An 18,802-nucleotide genomic window follows, 5' to 3' on the forward strand; every position below is an offset into this window, starting at 1 on the left:
TGTTTTTTGTAGAAATTTGAATAATTTTGTATTTTGAATTCTGTTGTCCAGGTTTGTAAACCTTTTTTTAAAAGTTTTTACTTTCTGCTGTTATGTCTTTCTGGTTATATATGTATTTTGTATTCCCTTTACTTTGGTTATCTTTTGGTTGAAAGGGTAGAGGGTGGAGATATGTAAATATATGCGTGTGTGTGTGAATAGAATTTTTGTAGGTTTTTGTGGTCGAATTTGTTTCTTGATGAGTTTTTTTTTGTTAAAAAAGTGTTTCTGTAATGATATCATGTTTTTTTGTGTCTTTACTGAGGTGCTGTGAGAGTGTTGTGCTTTATGGTATTTAGGTTTTTTTGTGGTTGTGTGAATTGTGTGAATGTTTGTCTTTTCAGTTGGTCGGCGAATTGAGTTTCTAGTGGGTTTGTTCTCCACATTCTATGTAAATTATTTTCGGTGTTTCTTTCCAATCGGAAAATTATTCTTGTTTAATGTTTTATGTACTGCTTTGACTGTTAAATTTTTTTTGCAATGATTGCTCAATTTTTTGTCCTCCATTTTCTCCCCGATTAACATTAGATTTACTTTGAGGAGATATTAGTTTGTGCGCACTAATTTGGTTGGTAGTAGGCACATTTGTAGAGGGAAGGGATAAAGGGCTATTATTTTTTTTTGTTTTTTTGACAGGATCTCCGCGTGTGTGAGGGGACCAACCTAAAGTTGTAAGAGAGCAGTGAGTTAAGCAACCGAGAGGGAGATTAGGGACGCTATCACTAACCAGGATAGCCATATATATTATTAGTGTGATTTTGAAGGCTACGTTACCCCAGATACAACAAGCTGTGAGAAAGGAGGAAAGTTCTGCAAAGGGAGAAGTATATATACCCCTTCCTTCGTCCTTTACTATTTTCTTGTTTGTTTTTATACGCCTCTGAAGGTGAGGGCTAGGGACGTTGTGCTCCAATGGATGAAGATGTGGTGCAAATCTTTATGGCAATGTGTGATTGCAGTGAAACTGTGGCAATAAGCCTCTTATCAGAGGCTAACTTTGATGTGGATTATGCCTACCATCTCCATATGTCGCGTACCCAAGGGGCTGATGAAAGTGTTACTTCACTTCACGGCACTTCCCCACAAGGAGAAGCACCTCATTTACAGGAACCTGAATTACCGCATGCCTCTTACGTAGTGAACCGGCTTGATGGTGGTGGTGGCTACGTGGGTGGTAATTACCCTCACGAACGGGATTTTTTGCTTGATGAAGTGGAAAGTGAGCAGGATCTACTGGATTCAGTGTTCCCTATACCAGCTTTTGTCCACCGCAGTCCCGAACCCTTTGATACTTTTTGCACTGATTCCTTAAATAGAGACCAGTGGGTTATTTTGAGTTTTGTTTTGAATGATTTTACGGGGTTTTGTGTCAACAGAGACATTTGGCGGTCGGAAGATTTATTAGAGGTTCTTAGTATGTTTTCAATATATCAAACCACCGCCGATGTAGGTGAGGGACCCGGGCTTGCGCACGGCTATCGCCTCGACGTGGAAAAAGATATTCCAACTCTCCTTATAATCAATCCAATAACACGTGTAAAGGAGACGCGAATACCTATAAATGTCCATGAAGCGACCATTGAGAGTTATGAGGTTAAAAATGCTCTTCTCACCTTTGTTGGTGAGAAGGGCTCGCCAAATCAGTGGGAGGAATGCAGGCTGCGAGGAACATATGAAAACGCATCCCCCGTTTTGCATACAGAAAATTCGAGAGAGTACGTGGATGTTGAAGAAACGAGCATTCCATTTTCTGAACCAGAGGCAGGACGCCGTGATGAGGCAAATGAAGGGGTTGTAGCACAACCACCACAAATATTGGCTGTTGATATCAGTCCCTACGAAGTCCCTGCAGAAGTGGGAAGTGCCTTTACTTTGCGCTGCCGCTTGCCCAAGGAACAGTTAACGTTGCGCCTTAAACCTGAGATGCCCGTTCTACTTTTATTGAAATATCTTTCCACCCGGTTGTACTTTAGCCAGTCAACCGCCTTTCCCGGAGGTGTCCCAAATTGCTCACTAAGGGTTGGTTTCCCTCCGAAAGATCTTATTGTGGAAGACGGTGAGGTTCAGCTTGGAACTTGTCCGGGGTTAAGATCAGGAGATACAGTGGTTCTTCACATCCATTGATGTTAGCTGGAAGATGGCAATGCTAGTGTTAGCGATAGGCAACACAATTTTTGAGGTTAACCATCATTATTATTTCTATGTGGTAGCTGTTGCAAACGCTTATGTTTTTGTTTGAGAGGGGGGGGAGGCCCAACTCTCATTCATTTGAGCAACCTTCTTCTCTGTGCGTGGGTATTTTGCATCTGGAAGGTCGTGAGAATTTTTTTCCGCTCACGTTCACGGGTGGTTTCACATCGTGGCCAACACCCCTCCCCTCCCTCCCCTACGCGCGCTCACTGACTGTAATGTTATCATCTTTCCGTCGATCACTGTTATCATTATTATTTTGTACATCTTACCCTCTCTGCCGTATCGAGCGGCGTTTAATTACTAAACCCATTCTCCTTCGCCCCTTCCCCACCCTTATACCTTTTTTTTTTGTGAATCCCATGCAAATTGTGCTCCCTGAATTGAAGGGATATTTACTCAAGGTTGTGGACAAAATTGCTCCCTCCAACTTGTAATGACGGAAAAGGAAAATGGAAACAAAGATAAGAGGCGGAAGGAGAAGCATCGCAAACATCATCGTGACCGCCGCGAAAGTTGTAATGGTGTTGTTAACTCATCTGCAGCCAAAACTAGGCCCGAAACTGCTGTGGCAATAGAGGGTGCGGATGAGGAAGTGGAGAACTGGGATGAAAACCGTACACGGGTTGATCAACTCTGTCAAACCTACCCGAACAACATGTGCAACGACTGCAACAACGCTGGAACTCGCTGGGCCTCGGTTAATCACGGCGTGTTTTTATGCATTCGGTGCTCCGGCATCCATCGCTCACTGGGCGTCCACGTGTCGAAGGTGAAGTCAGCTAACATGGACAAGTGGAGTGCAGCAGAGGTTCATTTGATGGAACTCATAGGCAATCAACGGGCAAAGTTACTTTACGAGGCGCATCTTCCTAAAGATATGAAGCCCATGACGTTTGCAGAGTCTGATGCTACTCTACAAACTTTTATCCAGCGGAAGTATCAGGAAAAAGCATTTTCTGTGGAGGCCGTAGATGAGAAACTTCGCCAGTACCATAAAGAAGCGCGGTACGGGAAGAAACCGAAGCGGAATAGCAGCGCGAGTCGTAAAAAAAAAGCGAATGACGGAGCGAACGACAAAGCCGAGAGGAGTTTGAAGGGGGAGGACACAATCAAGGCGTTATATGGCTCCAATGCGGAGGTTATATCTAAAATGTCAAAGAGGACGGGACCCATTCGTGGGACTTTTGGAGTAGTGAATGTTGGACCGGAAGCGTACGATGAGCGGCGCAAGACACTTCTGGAGCAGTTTGGCTTTTCTTGAGCGCTTTTTTTTCTCTTTTGGACGAAAACACCCATTCCCTGCACTGTAAGTATGTGGTGGTGAAGAAGTTAGGGAGTACGTAACTGTTGAGGCGCAACTCCTGCTCAGATATGAAAGCCCATGGTGATGATGATGTCGACCATCGAGAAGTGTGAGTTGACAGTGGCGCAATCGCCTTTATGTTTTCTCTGTCTTGCAATGTTAACATGGGCGGTTGAAATTTTTCTCTCTTAGTTCACCGTTCAGTGTAAAATTACCATCTAGTTGTCTATGTGCATGCACTTGACCCTATTGTACCTATTGCTGTTTTCCTTATGATAAACAAAAAATCATTTCCCTCTTTCTCCTAAAAAAAAATAATAATAATCCAGCGACAACGTCAAACAAAGAAAATATAGCAAAAAATTGCTTTGGTGATACACGCGAGAGGGTAATTGTGTTATTACGTTTTCGAACTTGCCTGCTGTAGGGGGCAGCGTTTCACTGTGATTTTTCTTTCCTTCCAATGCATACTCTGTCCTCATGTGATTTTGAGGCGTTGAATCGTGTGTTGGACTTTTTGCGCCTCCACCCCAGTGAAATCCACAGGGACGAATTTAATGGACTTCGCGAATTCTTAACGTCACTGGGCGCCACTCTTTCTCCCAGAACATATGAACCCAACACGACTGCGGGACCAGAGGCAAATGAAGAGGACACAGCGAGTGAACCGGATGAAGAACTATGGAAGTTGGAAGACGTGGCGGATGATGGGATTCCAGCAGGCAGTGGAGATCCTTCACCTGAGCAGGAGGAGAAAGCGATGGAGCTCAAAGCAGCAGCGGCCGACTGCGCGGCTGATGGTCGACTTGACGAGGCTGTTGACTTACTCGCTCAGGCACTTCGCCTGGTGCCGGGAAAGGCAATGTATTGGTCACAGCGCGCAAGTTATTTGCTTGAGTGCAAGCGTCCCGGTGCTGCATTGCGTGACGCCAACAGGGCACTCTCTCTTAACCCTGAAAATGTACGTGCTTTGCGCGTCCGGGGAACAGTGAATCGCCACCTGGGAAAGTGGGAGGACGCACTCAAAGACCTGAGTGAGGCACAAACTGTCGATTACGACGAGAAGACGGATGCACTGCTTCGGCTGGTCCAGGAAAAGGCAAATGCACGGCGACAGTCACGTCGTCGGAAGGAGGAAGAGCGGGAGGCAAAGCGACAAGAGGCCCTCCGCCGCCAGCGCGAGATGGAAATGCAACGAGAGGAGGAGGAGGAGCGACGACAAAACCAGCGGCAGGCACCTCCATCAGGGGGATTCCCCGGAGGATTCCCAGGCGGAATGCCAGGCGGGTTCCCGGGTGGAATGGAGGAAATTATGAAGGACCCGGAAATCTTGGAAGCCATGCGGAATCCGGAGATTGCGTCTAAGTTCTCTACTCTCATGCAGAACCCTATGGCTGCTCTGGGGATGATGAGTGATCCCCAAATGGGTCCTCTGCTTCAGAAAGTTATGTCAAAAGTGATGGGTGGTGGATTCCCGGGTGCGGGAATGCCGGGTTCTGGTTTCCCGGGAGGAGGCATGTCAGGTCAGGGGTTTGCTTCTTCACCAGACGCAACACCCGGTACCACGAATTCGGCCCCACCTAAGGGACCACTTCATGACCCTGACGAGTTGGATTAAGTTAATGGCAATATTGTGGGAACCCCACCCCCTCATTGATTACCGGCATATTTAACGTTCAGAATGGTGAGTAGTTGTTCAGGTAAGTATAGCAACACACATACTAAAATATACTTTTTATTGTCATGAACAGCAGCTCCGTGGTTAGTAGCTCTTTATTATTTGATTGTCCACTCTATACAAAACAAAGTGTACGGTGTTAAAAACGAAATCTGTTCATATTCCTTCTTGGTCACGACTATCTGTTTGACGTATTCGCCCGATGGTTTCCTTTTGTAAATGGGGAATGATTATTATTATTATTATTTATTTTTTTGAATTCTTTTTTCAACTTTACTTCAAACAAATGATTTGGATATATGTCCCTAAGGACTTGTGAGTGCAAGAAGAAAAGAAGTCTGTAACAACACTGAGAGGAAAAAAGAATAATAAATAATATTAATTAGAGATTACAAAAGGAAAGTAAAATAAATACCGGAAGCGGCAAGTACAAAAGAACCAAAGGACAAGGGAAAAAGTATCGAATGCCCGCACGTGCATCCCAACGGACGCCACGAGGTACCACCTCTAAATCGGAGCGACAAGTGACAAACAAAGAAAACCCACAGGAACAAGCGACGACAGCTCCAAATGACTCCACACGGACCGACATCCCAGATGTTGTGGCGGAAGTACAGAAAGTGGAAGCTATTTTAGCAAGAAGGCGTGAGACAATGGGAGCTGGAAGTAATGGATTTACCTGTGGCACATGGGTTGCTCTTGTGGTTTTAGAGGTACTCGCATTTGTATGGCTCAGTTGGGCGATGGATGTGTACGCCATGTACCGTGGCGCTCGTCCTTAATCTAAGTGCAGTCCCGCAACTGTCATCTCGTTGTTGTTTTTTGTTTTTTCTTGTTCTCTCTCTAGTTTTCTTTGTGAGATTTGCTGTGCTATTCGCAAGTAAGGAGATAGGAGAATGAATATATTAGAAATGAGGTTTGTGCAAGAGATTGATGGGAGGTAAGCGATTTTCGGTGCTTTCTGCACATTGGTTGTGTGCTTTGGTGCCGTCGTTTCGTGTGTTTGAGGGCAACCAAACATACGGCGAAGAGATACGCCATTTAATTTAAGAATAGAAATACTGGAGAATATATATATATATATATATATATATATATATATATATATATGTGTGTGTGTGTTGTTGCAGTCGTGTATGGATGCTCGCATGTATGGATGTTATTTTTATTTCTTTTTTTTTCTCACTACTCCTTTTTCGCTTTTTTCATTTTTGTATTTGGGAAAAGGGAGGAGGTGTATATATGGTTTAGAGGGGGGGCCGCTGTCATGAAGGAGGGAGGCACGGAGGTTAGGGAATACCTTTGTAAAATATAAGACTGCGCTGAACGCAACGGGTCGGCAAGTATTTTTTTTTTATACCTCTTTTCTGTTATACGATACCGTACTGCATATCTCTCAACTTGTACGTTACGTGAAGGGGTGAAATATGCGCCAATAAGGCGTACTTCCCCTCACTTTTAGAATGCAATTAATAGAAATGCAGGTTAGCAACTGACTGGGTTTTTGAAAGATGGAGAAGGAAAGATTGCACGAAAGATAAGCTGAAGTGGTGGAGAGAGGAAGGCTTTTGCGAGTGACACACGACAGCACTACTGAAGGGATGAAACGCGTTGATTTTGCGTTTTGTTTATTTTCATACTTCGAGTTACTTCGTTCTTTTTTCGGAATTTCTCTGCCTTTGGTTCTGGCATCTTTTGTGTGTTTTAACTTCCCCTACAGAATGTGCCTTTGCGGGGGCAGGGTATCAAGCATGATGTTGTGACAGAACAGCGTGATCAGTGGTCATTGCCTTGTGTAGGAACGTTATTTTCCTTGTATCTTTCTCTTTAATTTTCTTGAATCATTTGCATTTTGTGCATGTTTGCATATCTCTTTTTTTTTTCGTTGTTGTTGTTCCGTATCTTGTCTTGCATTAGGCGTGATGGAGAGGGTAACATACGCTCGAACGGGGGCGCTTAGATCAACATACGCCGGTTTGCCCGTTACCAAAGAGCGTTTAGTCACCGCTGCACCTGCAAAATGGTTTCCACTACTCACAACGGTACCGCAACGAGTACTTAAAAGCATCTCTGATAGTGATGGAGTTGACGGAAGCCTTCTTGGATTTTTACCAATAGCTTTTGTTTTTGAAGAGCTTCGAAAACACCTCTCAGATTTTACCCAACATGCGGCATTTCTGCGTGCCGTGCTTCAGTGGTACCATCAGACTGCGGGGGATACTTTGGAAAGTGAGATTGCCACTGATAAGGTGGAAATATTCCAACCGTACCTTCCCGCATATCGTCTTCGCGTACTAAAGGAAGGTGAAACAGTCGCGACATTCAACGACATTTCGCGCCGTGCCGTGACGCTGATGGGGAAGGACCGCGGAATTAACGACATCCCGTTAGATCACCCGAGTTGTTCCGCACAGCACGCTGCCCTAGAGGTAAATTTTGTTCACAGAAACTCTGAACCGTTTCAGCAGCGTTTACATACTTTGATGCAAGAGGAATATCGGAACATAAATTGGAGTTCACCGGATGAGGTTGGAAAGTTATGCGCACATGCCCTTCAACTGATGCGGGAGTTTGGGGGTGATGAGGATATGTGGTTAATGGAACTGCAAGTGGTTGACCTCGGTTCAACCAATGGCACAAATCTCAACGGGGAGTTGTTGCGACCATTAGAGCGGGCGACGGTTATTGAGGGGGACGTACTAACTTTTGGGTACTCAACAAGGAAGTACTTGATTGTCCGAGCTTAATTACCTCCTTTTTTTTTGGGGAGGGCCTTGGCCTGTTGCGACGCCTGCTGCTCACTTCAAAGAGTATGCATGGGCAATCACGTCTGAGTTTATGTTGTTGGTAGTTTTTGTTGAGATGCTCCGCTAGTTCTCTGAACTCAGCTTCACACTGAGTTTCTAATGAATGTGCGTGTGTGGGTGTCACCACAGAACTTGTGCTTTTACCAAGTTCCAGTTTTTGTTATTATTATTATTCCTCTAAAGCTCTCCTCTATATTTAACTAATGGGGACGCGTTGGAGTCATGTGGTGGTAGTTAAAAGCGTGATGTTACTGCTGGAGAATTTATTGTCACTTCTTTTTTCGCTCCGGAACAAGACAAGTTCTTTCCTTGAGGGTGTATGGAGGGAGGGAAAGGAAGAAGATCCCGCGGAAGGGAGGGTGGATCAACTTGCTGAAAGTTATGTACAAACGTGCATACGAATGAAAGTTTTGGAACATTTTTCCTTCCTTCGCTTTTACGTTATGATGAGTGTGTAGTACACAGGTATTTGTTTTCTGCGTTCAACTTTTCAATCTGGTACCGTCCGGTGAGTTTTCTTTATGCGATGGCCTTCCCATAAATGCGATGGAAGAAATAGTGTGGTGATTGAAGTGAATCAGTATATTCTTTGCGTCTGATCTTAACAACAAAAAAGAAAAAGAGTGACACGAATTATCTTACGTGTTATATCAGCAGTGCACCGTTTCATACCACAATCTTCAGCATCCTACTCATGGTGTCCATAATACTTGTGATTTCGTCAAAAATGTGTTGGACAAAGTTCTTATACTGTTGCCGTTATTAACTTTACTTCGTATGGGAGGGCATCTGTAAGTTACTTTTCTGTTTTGTTAAGTTCATAATACCGTAGGAGCGACAGTAACATATGCTTACATACATCAAGAAATATTCTTTATTTTTTTGTGTACGTGTCATATCTTGCTTCTCCGAAAACTCATTTCTCCTGTTTCGTCTGTATTTCCTTTTTTTTAAAAAAAAAGTGTAAAATGCCATTCTGGAAGTATTTCGTAATTACCAAACCGGAGGTAGATGATGATGACCTTCCCCTGGCGAAGCACCGCATTTATGACGATGACGGTAACCTGAAGCCGTTGACTGTGGATTCGATTCAACGGAAAGTCAATACAGCTCAAGGAAAACCCAAAACATCTCCAAAGAAAGAAATAACTCTTACACCAAAAACGCGCGCAAGAATATTGCGAAGTGTGGGGGTTTCTCCAACAGGCCCACGGAGAGTTCCTGAGCCCTCTACTCCAATTACAGAAGCACTGACAACTCCTGAAAGCGTCAAGAAACGGGCAGTCAGACCCTCTGTAGAAAACTCAGACACGGCACGAGCCCTCTACACATCAAATGCGGAAACATCAACACCAGACCAGAAGGCAAAAGGAGGAAAGGGATCTCTCAAAACAACACCAAAGAAAAGCGAGACCCCGAAAAGAAGTGCCTCAACACCGTCCAAATCACCAAAGAAGGAAGAACCAAAGACACAACCGACTACTGCTACGGAACCAGCAGCAAAATTATCACCCAAAAAGAGATCTGCTGCCTCGAAGGAGACCACCCCGAGGAAATCGGCATCACCTCAAAAGGAGAATAACAAACGGAAAGCGGATTCGCCAGTAAACGTAACACCGCCAGCAAAGAAACCTGCTGCATCTAAAAAGGCTAAGAGAAGCAGATCGGCCTCGCCTCAGAAAGAAAAGGAGGAGAAGTCGCCAGTTGCGCAGACATCACCAAAAGCAAAGGCGAAAGGGGCCGCATCGAAGCGTTCACGATCTGAAACGGAAAAGGCGGTAGAGGAAGTGTCACCTCAGTGGAGTTGGTCCATCGATTCCCTCCGGGCGTTTGCCGCGGAAAGAAAAATTGATATATCGCAATGCAAGAAAAAGGTTGATATCTTTAACAAGATAAAGGATGCGCTATAAGTGTGTGTTATTTTCTTTTCCTCCATCCCCCTCATGTTGTCAGTGATGGTGTGGAGGGTACGGTGGTAGGAGTTTGAGATGTTGTATGTATCTCTCGTTGTAGATGCCTCTTGTGGCACAAATACCTTTTGGTAGGCAAACTGGTTGAATGCATCACAGGGGTTTAGAGGTATTCCTCCGGTGTGGATCTGTGGAGTCTGCACTGTTGTTTAAATGATTCAAATTCACATTTGTATTTTAGAGATATTCCCCCGGGGCACCGAAGGACACATGCATCCCCGTCAACAGCAATACGGATGAGGGGATGATGTGGGATATACCCGCACGTGTGTTGAAAGTGTTCTGAGCATCTTTGCAGTGGAAAGGGGGGAAAAAAGTAATAAAATAAAACAACCCTCGACGGGACGTAACTTCCATGAGTCAAGGGAAGTATAGATGGATGGAAATACATGCAGGAAAAGTTGATACTGTCATGAATCAGGGTGAGTTTTTATAAATGTACCAACCTTTTCCATCAATATCTTTTCGTTTCGTGAGATTCTGATTATTCCATTCTATTCGGTTCGGTTCGTATGTACTCCTCATTCGTCCTAGATCATGTCCTGTCCACTCTCGCCCACATTCGCTGTGCGGCATACCGCACTGCGCTTTTTTCTTTTTTTTTTTGTGTGCATATGCGTTAGTGGAGTATGGACATATATATGTAGATGTATAAATATATTTATTTGTGCGTTTTTTGTCGTCATTTTTACTCTTGTTGTAGCTATATGAAGTTGAAGAGATTAAAAGGCTAAATGATAACGGACGTTACGAGCACTAAACGGCCCGTGGAATCACGCAAGTGCATTGTTGTAATGTGTGCGGATACGCGTTATCATGTTGTTAGAACTGCTGCCGTATCGCTTGGTTGGCACGTGGAGGACGGGGAACGTGATGATGTACCCTCCTCCTTTCATGGGATTTCACTAAATAAAGATATGAATTCCCTTAGTGAAACAATTTCTCTTCTCGGCGCCAAGTGTAATGCGGCTCTAAATCCTCAGATAATTTGGCTGGACAAAAGCGTTTTATCGTCCCGTGTCGCTGCGTTATCGTGCTTCCATCGCGTCAATCACTTCCCAGGCATGCATGTGATTGCACGTAAAGCTACCTTGTTTAAGCGGCTCATGCGTATCCGCCGCCAACACGATCTGTCGCCAACGTTAAGGCGTTCACTTGACGCGTTTCCATGGAGTTTTTCCCCTTCCACAGAGTTACTTCAACTTGAGAGGTTTATTAGCGATGGACGTGAAGGGGAAATCTTTATACTTAAACCAAATAAAGGATGTGAGGGGAAGGGTATAATCATTACAGCGGAACCTCTACATGTTGTGGAGAGGATGACAGATGAGGAAAGAAATGAGTGCCTCGTACAACAGTACGTGCCGCATCCCCTTTGTATTGACCGTAAGAAGTTTGATTTGCGTATTTATGTCCTCGTGACGTCTGTTGTTGTCGGTAAGCCGCCTCGAAAAGGGTTCCGCGGTGCAGCTCCGCCAAAAGAAACGCATGGTGGATCTTCTTTTCCTCTAAATGGGCTTCAGTTGTTTGTTCATAAGGAGGGTTTGGTGCGTATCTGCACAGAAGACTATGCGACCCCCAACGCAAGCAACTGTAAAAGACAGGGCATGCATTTAACCAATTACGCTGTTAATAAGCGGGCTCAAGGGTTTTCGGTTGGTGATGTTTTGAATACAGATGATAGTAGCAGTAATGGGATTTGTGAAGGAAACAAGCGAGACTTCAAGTTTTTGGAGCATTACATCAATGGCCTTGTTGGGTGCAAATCCGATACAACTGAAGATGATGTTTCCGGCGGCGAAACCACATCACGCTGGGAACGTGTCTTGCACCGAATCGACAGATGTATTTTACTGACGGTACTTTCCGGATTGGAGAATTTGCGGCGAGAGTTTATTGGAACAGGAGCTTCACGTGGTTCACGAAGCGACGGTCGTAACTGCTTTGAGTTACTTGGAGTTGACATTTTGTTAACGGAGGATTTAAAGCCTGTTCTTATGGAGGTAAATCATTCCCCTTCCCTATTTTGCGACTCCGATTTTGACTTTCGAACAAAACACCGCGTACTGATGGATGTATTTCGTTTGCTAGAACCATATGTGCCTTCGCTTGAGAATTGTAATGATGCGGCGTATGCAACACTTCAGGAGTCCATAACTGCGGGAGGTAACATGTCTTCGACGGGGTTTCGACAAATATCTCCTTTACGCGTGGGTGGTGATGACTGGGCGGATGAAGAAATGCAAATGTTTGAGGAAATGCTTCGTCATGCAAACGGGTTGAGGTAACATAACATTTTCGTAAAGCGTCCAGCTTGAAAGCGAACTGCGAGATATGATGGTCCCTCCTGTCGCTTTATCGATTTTCTTTTTTTTTTTCTCTCTCTCTTTTTTACATGTGCTTTGAGGGGCATTACTCGGTCCTGTTGTCCGGATGTTTTGATACTCTGTGGTTTCTTATTTTGTGGTTACCTAAACCGTGTGTCTGTCTGTTCGTACTACCACTATTCAAGAGGGAAAAAGAAAAGGAAGAGTGGGTTCGACACAAACCGTTTTTTATTTAAAAGGGGATATTCGCAGGTTGGCAGTGGGGCACTTTTTATAGTATTGGTTTCGAATGTCGAAACGCATACCGTAAGATGTTAGTAATGAAAAAAAAAAGATGTCTGCATTGTAACTAACTACGTGGAATTTAACAACAAAGCCAAAAAAGGAAAAGAAAAAAAAAGAAAAATAATACAATAAACGTACCGTTACATAAATTCCCTTCTCCCATCGTGGCGTTGGTTTCCGCCTGTATTCATGATGTCTGTCAACAACAGGGGCACTGTCTTTGTGGGGGTGAAATATTAACGTGTATTATTCGCTATTGGCACTTCTTTTTTTTTAAAAAAAGACTTGTAGTTGTTTCTGAGTTATTTTTGTAGGTTCCAGGAACCTCTTTTCAAACGATGTGTTGTAAGCAATATATATATATATAACCCCCTATGCGTCAGGGCCTCTTTTCCTTTTCCTTTTTCTTTTTTGCTATTATTAGAACATTTTCCACCCGTGAGGTGTATTTTAGACTAAGGTATATTTGGTACCCCGCTCTTTTAAAGGGTTTTAATAAGAGGGGTCAAAAACAAACAAACAAACCCATGACTTCTCCAAAACGGCCCGTGACTTCTTTTGTTCCATTTGATGAATCTTCCCAACAAACTACCACTGATGTGAACATAGTGGAAATGGCGATTCATCGCTCTATCGGACTTTTTTCTATTAATGTCTTTGACGACACAACAGCAGATGTCGCACCAGAGGATAGTATGAAATTAGACGACTCCACAATTGCGTTGATGAAAACATACGTGCTTTCCCGTTTACTTGGCCATCCCCATGAACCACGCTTAACATCGGAGGTTGAATCGAGGTTCTCCGCATTTATTCATGAGCGGAATAGTCGAAACCTTCTTGAACTACAGCAGGTGTTTTGGTGGGCTCGAAAGTTTCACAAGACGCCTGTAACTGACCTCTTTGCGGAATATACACGTGGTCATGCTGCTCAGCGACAGGCATGGTGCCGCTCGAAAGGTAGAAATGGTCAATGTATTTCTAGAGTAGATCGTTCGTCATTTCGTACCCGGTCGGTGTTACGAGAGTCGATGCTTCCGTGTTTTTCAACTGGCAAAAGGGTTGGTGTTCCACCATACAATTACAGAGTAGCTCCATCACTTCAAGAGGATGTTGTGAGGGTGTTATTGACAGCTTTAGCTCAACAACCGATTAGTTTTCTCCTTCCTGACGGGCGTATCCTTCCCCTATTAATGGCAAATCCCATACCATTGCCCTCTTGCATTACAAGTTCATACCGCTGCGATACTTGTGCCAATTATCCCTCATATGTGGCTTTTCAATCATCTGCAGGTGCAAATGCACACGAAACCCCGGCTGACGTGACATGTTTGTCTAGCATCACAATGTGCTTGCCTTGTGCAGTGCACTTCGTGTATGAAAGCTTTGCTAAAATGAAAGCAGCGTTGGCGCCACCGAAGTACGTGCCATTTAACGATGGGGAGTGTCGAATGAACGTGTGGTCTGCGGTTTATGAGGGAAACACAGTGTGGATGTCTGTAGAACTTGAACCAATTAATTTATATTTGTGCGTGTGGCAGTTACAGGAAGGGCTGTTGATGGACCAGCTGCCATTCGCTGAGCAGTTCTCTTCGGTGGCGGTGCCAACAGGAACGTGGCGTGAGCAAGCAACAATAGTTTCTCTTCACAATGGTAAAAAGCAATACGATCCGACAGCCGTGTGCCCCATATGTTTAGAGCCGTTTAATTCACTGGACCTGAACAATGAAAATAGCGTTTTCTCTGCGGTCATGAAAACGAGTTGTCAGCATTGGTTTCACACTCAATGCCTTGTGGATTTGCGGTGTGCCTCCTCGAGTAGTGGTGTTTGCCCGATATGTCGGAATAAAAACTATATTCCGAATTCAAGCACAAGTGAGGCATATGAGGTGAAATTAACATTGGCGCAATCTCCACGGGGTATGCGACCACCAGTTGTTAGAGTAGCGGTAGCGGCACTTCTTGGTGAGGAGTACATAAACCCAACATCTGTTGTTGCGTGTCGCGTCTTGAACCTTCGCTGTGGCGAGGAATTTAACGATCGGGAGAAAGACAGCTCCTGTTCTCCCATGTAATTTCACACAAACAAGCAAACAAACACAATACACACAATAATACACAAGGTTTGATGCAGGGGGGAAAGATAAAACGGAAATAAATATGAGTGATTTCCGCTTATGAAAGGTTTTAGTTTACAGAGGCGTTCAAGTGGAGGTTGGTGACCAGTTTTTTTCCCCCTTTTCCGTGGTTATTGGTGTTGTTGTTGTTATTGTTATTTTCCTCCTCTCATATTTGAACCTGATGTCCTGTTGTTGCTTTCAACCGCGGTTTCATACCAAATTTTTTTGGGAACGAATCCGGAGCTGGTGGGTTGTAAGCGCTCACGCGTGTTAAATTGTTTGCCCACTTGATATGTTTGCTGAAACAACATATTCGCTTTAATTTAATTTAATTTACTTTCCTTTTTTTTTTCGAACAATCCACAGTGATGTCTTACCTGCATTGTGTGCGAGTGCAGTGTAGTTAATTTTTTTTCTTTTATGTTTCTCTTATGTGAAATGATGAGCTCTTCTTCGAATTGGTGCAATGAAGTTAAATTTGGTAGGGAAGAAGCAAACTAATTATATTTAATGCACATTTTTCTAATACATTTTGTTTCAGCACACTCCTTTCCCCCAAACTTTCCTCTGATCGGTGCAATATTAAACTTCAACCTTGTCGCTGGCGGTTGTGGTGGTTGCTCGTTCCTTCAGCAAAAACAAAAAACAAAACAAAAAAGAAAAGAAAAGCAACGACGGAACCACAAACACAAACAAATGTGGTACATATCGCGTGCGTCACATGTTATGCACATTTTTTTTTTTTTGAAGTTGAGAGGGATACACAAGGGATTCACTACCGCAACTGCTTTTGCGCAGGTATGTACGTATGTTTATATTTATATATATTTATATATATTTATATATATTTATATATATTACATGTCTGTCGGTCTGTCGGTTTTTTTTGTTGTGCATTTGATTTGAAACACACTGGCGGTATGCGGGTACAGTAATTTTCATCTCCCTATGCTGAAAAATGCTTATGAGGGCTCTCACTCCTTTTTTAGAAAAAAAAATCTTGTTTCAGGAGTTGTGTGTTGGTGGTGTATGTTGCCTTTTTTCCCCCCCCTTTATCTGGACTATTATTCAGTTTCTTTTTTGTTTTTGTTTTCTTCCTTATATTTGGGGAGGGGAGGGGTGCTTTTAAATTTCTTCCTTTTCTTTTTTTTTGCTGATAATAATCGGGATTCGTCACCTTGAAGTTTTTTTTTCTTGGGTGTGGGGGTGGGGGAGGCGGAGAGGGGGAGGTCAATGATCGCTCAATTCTTTTTTTTTCTTTCAATAATAATAATAATTATTATTATTAATATTATTGACACGAATAATGGAAAGAGTTTGTACAGGGGAGGGCCGAGGAAGTTGTTTGAGTCTCATGAGAAAGGGACAACTCGATGAGTTTTATACTAATAATAATAATTATTGTTGCTGTCGCCTCCTTATTTTCTTTTGTTCGAAACTTCCCAACAAATTGTTGAGGTTGGTGACGGAAGCTTGATTCCCGTTGTGTATGCTCGTGTCCTTTTTGTATTTCTCTTCCTTTTTATCGTCATTTTGGCTTCTGTTTGTGTTTGTATTTGTGTTTGTGTGTTTTTTTTAATTATTTTGGTGCCCGTTGTTATTTTTGGATGAAGTTCCTCTCATTTTTATATCAAAGAAATGTCTACCCGCTTCCGTCAGCCGATAGCGTTGGGACACGAGTTTCATGTGAAACCCCTCAGGACAAAAAAAAATTTTCCGCCACACTTCGAATCTTTCAACTCCCTTGATTGATTCTTGAATTTTGAATTTTGTTTTTTTTAAATAATATATATACAAATCTTTTCTTCGTTGTTGTCTTTTTTTTTCTTTTGCCCTGTAGTTTTCTGCTGGCTCTCTCTCTTTATATATATATATATATATATATATATTACAACGGAGGAGGAGAGAAAGAAAATAAATGAAAGAAAAACCTTCTGTAAAGTTGTGCCTACTCAAGTGAGTTGTTAACACATTTGGATGGGAGGACGGCCCCCTCCCCTACAGCACCTTCCTTTTGTTTGTCATGTGCCCCAATTTGTTATCTCTTCACATCCTTTAATGATTTTCTAACTTCTTCCTTCTCCATCAATTCGTATTCTTTTTTTTATATATATCTTTTCTTCCATTTCTATTTTACTTTACTTTTTTTTAATGTTTAATATCCTCTCTCTCGCTTTTTCCCATTTTCCTCACCCTACATTTTTTTTTTAAATGTAGAAGGGTGTTTAGAAAACATTTCAAGGAAATGCCCACCCACAGAGATCCGGATGAGCTTGAAGAGTTATTACAATATATGGCACCTGGAAGTACAATAGACGATATCGTTAGTGATAGTAACAGTGATGATGAAGTTGGTAATTATCGCGTTATGCATGGAGGTCGTCGGTGTGATGCTGCGCGTATTGTATTAGGTTCTGCGCCTGGTACCAATACTCAGCGTGAGACAACGTCATTAAGTAAAATGCAACCCTCAAAACACACTACAAATAATGCCAGTGTATTACGTAGGATACGTGTGGATGAGTTTTATGGGGACGTCGCCCCTGGTGTGGGTGGTGGCGGTAGCAGTAGTGTAAATCAGAGGACAATTAATGATCTTAAAGATGTGGCGCATTCCAACCGACTCGCCTCCACGCAGGCACCGCGAGATGTGGACCGATCGGAACGGGCAACTGTAGAGAATGTCATGGACCCACGGACCCGGTTGTTGTTATACAAACTTGTGAACAGCGGTCAGCTTCGTGAGATTAATGGTTGTGTGTCAACTGGAAAGGAGGCAAATGTTTACTACGCAGTTGCTGGTGATGGGAGCCCAGCCGCTGTGAAGGTGTTCAAGACGTCTATTCTTGTGTTCAGAGACCGCGATAAATACGTGTCTGGGGAGTTCAGGTTCCAGCGGTACTGTAAAAGTAACCCACGCAAAATGGTGCGTACGTGGGCGGAAAAGGAAGCGCGCAATTTGAACCGCCTGCAGGATGGTGGAGTTCTTGCGCCTGCAGTGATTCTTTTGCGGCAACATGTTATTGTAATGGAATTTCTTGGTGAGGACGGGTGGCCCGCGCCTCGGTTAAAAGAGGTCCGTTTCCCTTCTGCTGCAGCGTTGGACAAATGCTACCTTGATTTGTGCTGCACGATGCGCAAAATGTACGGTCGGAGTAAACTCATTCATGGAGACCTTTCCGAGTATAATCTTCTGTTGTACCGCGGCCGTGTTGTGGTTATCGATGTTTCGCAATCGGTTGAAAAGGACCATCCGCGTGCAATGGACTTTTTGCGGCGTGATATCGTTAATGTTAACGCCTTCTTTCGGACAAGAGGGCATCAGCAGCTTTTCTCACTTCAAGACTTATTTCACTTCATCACGGCACCTCCGGCATCTCGTGGCTGGCAGCGCTGCGAAGGATCTGATAACTCCTCGGAGATTTTACAACATTTGCTTTCTCTACGCGAGGAGCGTGAACGCGAAGGTAATTTGACTGCTGTGGATGAGGATCAAGCCAAAGTGGATGAACAAGTTTTTTTGAACATCGCAGTACCACGTAGTCTTGGGGAAATTGCAGACCACCGAGCTCCCAACGCAGAAATTGCGCCATACGTTGCCGAAATGACAGCGGCACGTGCGGACTCGCTAGCGGAGGTAAAACACGAAAATCAAAAAAATATGACTGAGGAAAAGAATGAGGAAGATGAGGAAAGTGATGATTATGACGAATGTGAAACGGATGATAGTGACGGTACGGATGATGACGGACAGGAAAGAGCCGGTAAAAGGGGGAAAAGCAACGAGAAGAATGCCACTGCTGAGTACGATGATGACGGAGAGGGGCGGCAATTACCCAAAACAATTGCTGAGATGACGAAGGAGGAGCGCAAAATATACCACAAGTCTGTGAAGGAGGCCAATCGCGAGCGTCGTGCGAACAAGAAGAAGTCGAAAAATGGAAAGGCGAAGAAAAAGAAATAGCACAGGTGTACATGGGCGTAATATTGGCTCATGAAAGCATCAAATAAATAAAATCGTGTAACGTTAACCCCATCCTGCAGTATCAAGGGGAGAGTTTGAGTGTCATTAGATTCATC

The 18,802-nt window shown here is 43.6% G+C and overlaps 9 protein-coding genes across 9 annotated transcripts, besides 13 other annotated features; all 9 read left to right on the forward strand.

Moving 5' to 3' along the window:
* Positions 1 to 18,802: part of a sequence feature (sequence corresponds to BAC RPCI93-5L5) that runs on past both edges of the window.
* Positions 979 to 2,163, forward strand: Tb927.3.5320 (hypothetical protein, conserved; the record flags this gene model as incomplete). Its single annotated transcript, XM_839029.1, has 1 exon — positions 979 to 2,163. One exon carries the CDS (start codon positions 979 to 981, stop codon positions 2,161 to 2,163), a length of 1,185 nt encoding a protein of 394 aa, XP_844122.1.
* On the forward strand, positions 2,666 to 3,493 carry Tb927.3.5330 (ADP-ribosylation factor GTPase activating protein, putative; the record flags this gene model as incomplete). The annotated part of the gene is made up of 1 exon (XM_839030.1): positions 2,666 to 3,493. One exon carries the CDS (start codon positions 2,666 to 2,668, stop codon positions 3,491 to 3,493), a length of 828 nt encoding a protein of 275 aa, XP_844123.1.
* Tb927.3.5340 (Hsc70-interacting protein (Hip), putative) lies at positions 3,999 to 5,153 on the forward strand (the record flags this gene model as incomplete). Its single annotated transcript, XM_839031.1, has 1 exon — positions 3,999 to 5,153. One exon carries the CDS (start codon positions 3,999 to 4,001, stop codon positions 5,151 to 5,153), a length of 1,155 nt encoding a protein of 384 aa, XP_844124.1.
* Positions 5,443 to 5,469: a sequence feature (AT_rich).
* Positions 5,578 to 5,598: a sequence feature (AT_rich).
* Positions 5,678 to 5,995, forward strand: Tb927.3.5350 (hypothetical protein, conserved; the record flags this gene model as incomplete). The annotated part of the gene is made up of 1 exon (XM_839032.1): positions 5,678 to 5,995. The coding sequence occupies one exon, from the start codon at positions 5,678 to 5,680 to the stop codon at positions 5,993 to 5,995; it is 318 nt and encodes a 105-aa protein (XP_844125.1).
* Positions 6,282 to 6,323: a microsatellite.
* Tb927.3.5360 (hypothetical protein, conserved) lies at positions 7,136 to 7,960 on the forward strand (the record flags this gene model as incomplete). Its single annotated transcript, XM_839033.1, has 1 exon — positions 7,136 to 7,960. One exon carries the CDS (start codon positions 7,136 to 7,138, stop codon positions 7,958 to 7,960), a length of 825 nt encoding a protein of 274 aa, XP_844126.1.
* Positions 8,989 to 9,930, forward strand: Tb927.3.5370 (hypothetical protein, conserved; the record flags this gene model as incomplete). The annotated part of the gene is made up of 1 exon (XM_839034.1): positions 8,989 to 9,930. One exon carries the CDS (start codon positions 8,989 to 8,991, stop codon positions 9,928 to 9,930), a length of 942 nt encoding a protein of 313 aa, XP_844127.1.
* Positions 10,619 to 10,659: a microsatellite.
* On the forward strand, positions 10,725 to 12,278 carry Tb927.3.5380 (hypothetical protein, conserved; the record flags this gene model as incomplete). Its single annotated transcript, XM_839035.1, has 1 exon — positions 10,725 to 12,278. One exon carries the CDS (start codon positions 10,725 to 10,727, stop codon positions 12,276 to 12,278), a length of 1,554 nt encoding a protein of 517 aa, XP_844128.1.
* Positions 12,696 to 12,722: a microsatellite.
* On the forward strand, positions 12,977 to 14,677 carry Tb927.3.5390 (hypothetical protein, conserved; the record flags this gene model as incomplete). Its single annotated transcript, XM_839036.1, has 1 exon — positions 12,977 to 14,677. The coding sequence occupies one exon, from the start codon at positions 12,977 to 12,979 to the stop codon at positions 14,675 to 14,677; it is 1,701 nt and encodes a 566-aa protein (XP_844129.1).
* Positions 14,847 to 14,879: a microsatellite.
* Positions 15,356 to 15,419: a sequence feature (A-rich).
* Positions 15,522 to 15,580: a microsatellite.
* Positions 15,985 to 16,018: a sequence feature (AT_rich).
* Positions 16,224 to 16,327: a sequence feature (T-rich).
* Positions 16,495 to 16,516: a sequence feature (AT_rich).
* Positions 16,585 to 16,611: a microsatellite.
* Tb927.3.5400 (hypothetical protein, conserved) lies at positions 16,968 to 18,686 on the forward strand (the record flags this gene model as incomplete). Its single annotated transcript, XM_839037.1, has 1 exon — positions 16,968 to 18,686. The coding sequence occupies one exon, from the start codon at positions 16,968 to 16,970 to the stop codon at positions 18,684 to 18,686; it is 1,719 nt and encodes a 572-aa protein (XP_844130.1).

Source organism: Trypanosoma brucei, chromosome 3 (assembly GCF_000002445.2).
Source record: "Trypanosoma brucei brucei TREU927 chromosome 3, complete sequence".
Lineage (NCBI taxonomy): Eukaryota > Euglenozoa > Kinetoplastea > Trypanosomatida > Trypanosomatidae > Trypanosoma > Trypanosoma brucei.